At 48.6% G+C, this 3656-nt stretch overlaps 3 protein-coding genes across 3 annotated transcripts; 1 reads left to right on the top strand and 2 right to left on the bottom strand.

The window, feature by feature from the left end:
• Positions 1 to 459: 459 nt before the first annotated feature.
• On the top strand, positions 460 to 1906 carry PPTG_18789 (hypothetical protein; the record flags this gene model as incomplete). The annotated part of the gene is made up of 2 exons (XM_008917183.1): positions 460 to 573; positions 647 to 1906. The coding sequence occupies 2 exons, from the start codon at positions 460 to 462 to the stop codon at positions 1904 to 1906; spliced, it is 1374 nt and encodes a 457-aa protein (XP_008915431.1).
• Positions 1907 to 1979: 73 nt separating this feature from the next.
• Positions 1980 to 2336, bottom strand: PPTG_18788 (hydroxyisourate hydrolase; the record flags this gene model as incomplete). Its single annotated transcript, XM_008917182.1, has 1 exon — positions 1980 to 2336. The coding sequence occupies one exon, from the start codon at positions 2334 to 2336 to the stop codon at positions 1980 to 1982; it is 357 nt and encodes a 118-aa protein (XP_008915430.1).
• Positions 2337 to 2512: 176 nt separating this feature from the next.
• PPTG_18787 (hypothetical protein) lies at positions 2513 to 3425 on the bottom strand (the record flags this gene model as incomplete). Its single annotated transcript, XM_008917181.1, has 2 exons — positions 2513 to 3042; positions 3101 to 3425. 2 exons carry the CDS (start codon positions 3423 to 3425, stop codon positions 2513 to 2515), a joined length of 855 nt encoding a protein of 284 aa, XP_008915429.1.
• Positions 3426 to 3656: the final 231 nt, after the last annotated feature.

Genomic DNA, 3656 nt, shown 5'->3' with positions numbered 1-3656 from the left:
CAACCGTATTCGCATCCGCCTACAACAAAACATAGTTTCACATTACCGGTACGCATTAATTCTCGAAAAATCACGAAATAGGAGTCCCTTTCCATGATCTTTTCGTAAGTTGCCCTTGGGTGCTCGGAACTTAGGTATAGTAAAGTACCGTGCCACAGGACTGTGTTGTTCTTTGTCTTTGCCAAGAAAACCTGTAGCTTGTTCGTATTCACATCTTTCATCGTTCTTCGCCTTAATCGCGACCTTCAGGTCCACCGATAGACTCTTATCGATGTCCACAGAACACGCTGTCCTCTGCACCAATAATTGCGCATGACAGCTTCACCATTTTTGAGAATGGAGAGAAAATATTAAATTTGTAGATATACTGACTTACTTCATATTAATGGTAGTCAATTGCGAGGAGGCTTATTTTAGCCTGAGCTCATTGAAGAAATCGGTCTCAGGCACCCAAACGATATGACAAACAGCATCAACGACGCCGTCTCCACGTTGATCTTGATCGGTGATAATGAGTATGTACTACGTACATCACAAGGTCGAGTGCTGTTCGATAACTACCGTTGCTTGGAGGTAAGTAGCTCGCAGCTTTACCGCTACAAAAAGCCATTAACGTCGTGTTGTCCTGTTAAACACAAATGGTCAGGCGAGTTTAAAGCAAGAATTCGTACTCACGCTCGACAGCAGCCACAAGCATAGAACATCGTCACCAGAGGACGCAGCCGTCCCCATCATTCTTTCTACCCCTTCAACGTCTCGCTTTGAACTATCAATCGATGATACGACGTTGTCTTCATTCGAGACCATGCTGAGCCTCAATTCGCCGCGGACATTCGTCATCAAATTCAGACCTCCAAAGGTATCTGAGAGCGACTATGCCTGGGACAACTTCCAGGACCAGATCGTTATTCATACAAGACTAAGTAAACTTGTGATCCATCTTGAGGCCTGGAAGCACGCGTTCGCGTCTGGACACGAGAGCAGTTTACTGTTCCCAGCGTCTCTACCCGATGTAAAGACTCCGCCGTTTAGGCTCTTTGGCGCAATCGAGCAAAACACTGGCAACGTTAACGAGCTATCGAAGCCGAGAACACCACCAATAGGAAAACTACCGTCGATTTCACGACCTCCATCCCGTAATCGACAGTCAAGTCCCTCAGTGTCACCACGTGGTAACTCGACCATTTTCTCATTTGTAAACGCCGTCCCCGTTCCGCTCCCCGTCCTGACTGCAGTTCAGTCCGAGCGCGAGGCTCGAGAGGTGATTCAGAAACTACGAAGACGGAGAAGTCATCGTAGCAACACTGAAGTGCTGGTTCATAGGTCTCCGACTTCAGTCGCAGATACCACAGCGTTCCCCGAAACGTTAGCTCCTGATACAAGTACCAAAACCGATCTCGAAAAATTCAACAATCTCATTGTTGCTGCCAAGGACCAAATAATGAAAGAGAATGAACAGGCAAAGAGCGAACTAGCGTATTATCAGCAACTACTACCGAAGCCTCCATTGCGCGAATCGCCTGCAGAAATTCAATCTACGGTGCGAAGAGCCCGACACAAGTCTGCACCAAATAAGCGGCCACTTAAATTGCCATCACTTGAGCGACCTCCGTCTACAGAAGCAGTCGCTGATATGAACTCATCTGTGAACAACCAAGACATTACTTTGGAACAAGTATCGAAACCTCGGAAATCATCCGGAAACCAGAAAGGTACGAGGAATATCAAGCTGGAGTCTCTTTCTCGAAGACCAGAGCAACAAGAAGCCACAAAGTTACCGGTCAAGTTAAACACCCGCAAAAGCATATTTCATGATTTTGACATTCCCGACCCTGAGGTGGATGATGCTCCTATCGTTCCGGATGATCTTAGCGGTGTGGCGGCCTTGGATGCAGATGATTATTAGCGTGCGTTAATGTAACATTTGTTGGAAATTAAACACTCAGCTCAATTAAATGTCGCTCCACACTCTATTTGCTCTAACTACCACGGTAAGTGGAGTACCCGAAGGGGTTAAGGAGTAAGGGCACATGGTAGTGCTGAGTTGGGTCTTTGACAACGAAGGCGATGGTCACTTCCGGGTAGAAGAACTCCGTAATTCCGTTGGCTTCGAAGTATTCTTGCGCATAAAACACCATGCGATAGGTGCCAGCTTCGAAGCGTGTAGATTCCGGCACCAAGTGGCTGGCAACACGTCCGTCAGCGTTTGTTCGTCCCTCGTTGATGCGGATCCATTGACCTAAGTGGAAGTGCTGCAACTCCACACGCACGTTGGCGGCCGGTCGACCGATCGAAGTGTCGAGGATGTGAGACGTCACGGGCGACTTGTAACTCATGGAAGTGCTCGAGAGGTGGCGGTTCACGGCGTTAATGCGGCGCGAAGGGGAGGACATCCAAGTGTCGGAATAAGAAGATTTGCTGAGTGAATGCGTATTTTGCATCTGGTTATTTTTTTGTGACAGAAAAATTACGGTATTTTACGTAATGCTGACTTATGGTGTGCTGTCGCTGGTTACAGCATCGCCTTGAGTTTGTCTACCGAGCCTCTGGCGACGATTATGTAGGTTTCCAGCCCAATAGGTGTGCCACTAGCAAGCCATTCGTCAGCCTTTCGCTTTACGATAGCGTACCGTCGATCTTTGAGTCCTTCCTGACCACGTTCAAGTGGGAACATTTCGTGGTGCAACTTCGCGAACTGTTCTCCACTCCAGAGCTCCACTACACACTGGAACGGCCAGATCTGCACGTGGTTGAAACCAGCCTGTGCAAACCGCTCACGCAACGCTGGTAGATCTTTCCCCATGATGAAGTTGGAGTGCTCCGCCGTGTTCTCCTCGAGTCCCAGCTCTTTATTAGCTGCTGCGTTAATAGCGAACGTTCCGCTTCGATCAGGAGATCCCCAAATGGTAAACCCTGCAATACCGTCAGGGGTTAACACTCGCTTCGCTTCACGCAGCATGGCATCGGGATCTGGAGCGAGTTGAAGACACAGACTGGCAATGTATCGATCCATCGAACCCGTCACAATTTCCAAGTCCTGGCCTGTGTACATCGATTAGAGTGTCGTAACATTTACGTAGCTTCTGTAACTCTAGCTTACCGTTGGCTTCCGTGAACTGGATGTCGACACCTCTTGAATCCACGCCATTGAAGTTCTCCTTGGCCATCCCGACCATCACCGGCGACAAGTCCGTGACTGTGAACGTCCGCAGCTTAGAGCCCCCGTCAAACAGGTATTGAGCAGCGTCGAGTGAGCCCAGCCCAGCTCCTGCAGCGATCTCAAGAACGTTTTGAGCGCGATCCAACTGCATGTGGCAGTGCAGCTGTTGAGCACATTGCAGAGTCATGTGCTTGTTCGCCGTCTCTGTGAAGACCACGGCGAAGTTGCTCCAATTCTTCCGCATCATTGCAAGGCGGCCAGCCATAACTGCGAATATCTTTTCAGCTTGTTCGGTCTAGGACGAGATTTTTGAAATGGTTCATGTAAGCAGCAAATCAACTTACGCTCGCCACGTAGAGCATCGCCTGCTCAACAACTTCAAGTCCTGCACCAGTGTTCCTCACACGATTAGATAGCCGTATAGTGATCCCCTTATTATCCGTCACGTGTCTTTGATTAATATTATAGAGGCTTTATGATTTGACTGAAAGTTCAT

The sequence above is a fragment of the Phytophthora parasitica genome (genome assembly GCF_000247585.1).
Source record: "Phytophthora parasitica INRA-310 unplaced genomic scaffold supercont2.95, whole genome shotgun sequence".
NCBI lineage: Eukaryota > Oomycota > Peronosporomycetes > Peronosporales > Peronosporaceae > Phytophthora > Phytophthora nicotianae.
The sequence above is the reverse complement of the archived record's forward strand: the minus strand, read 5'-3'. Positions and strand labels throughout refer to the sequence as shown.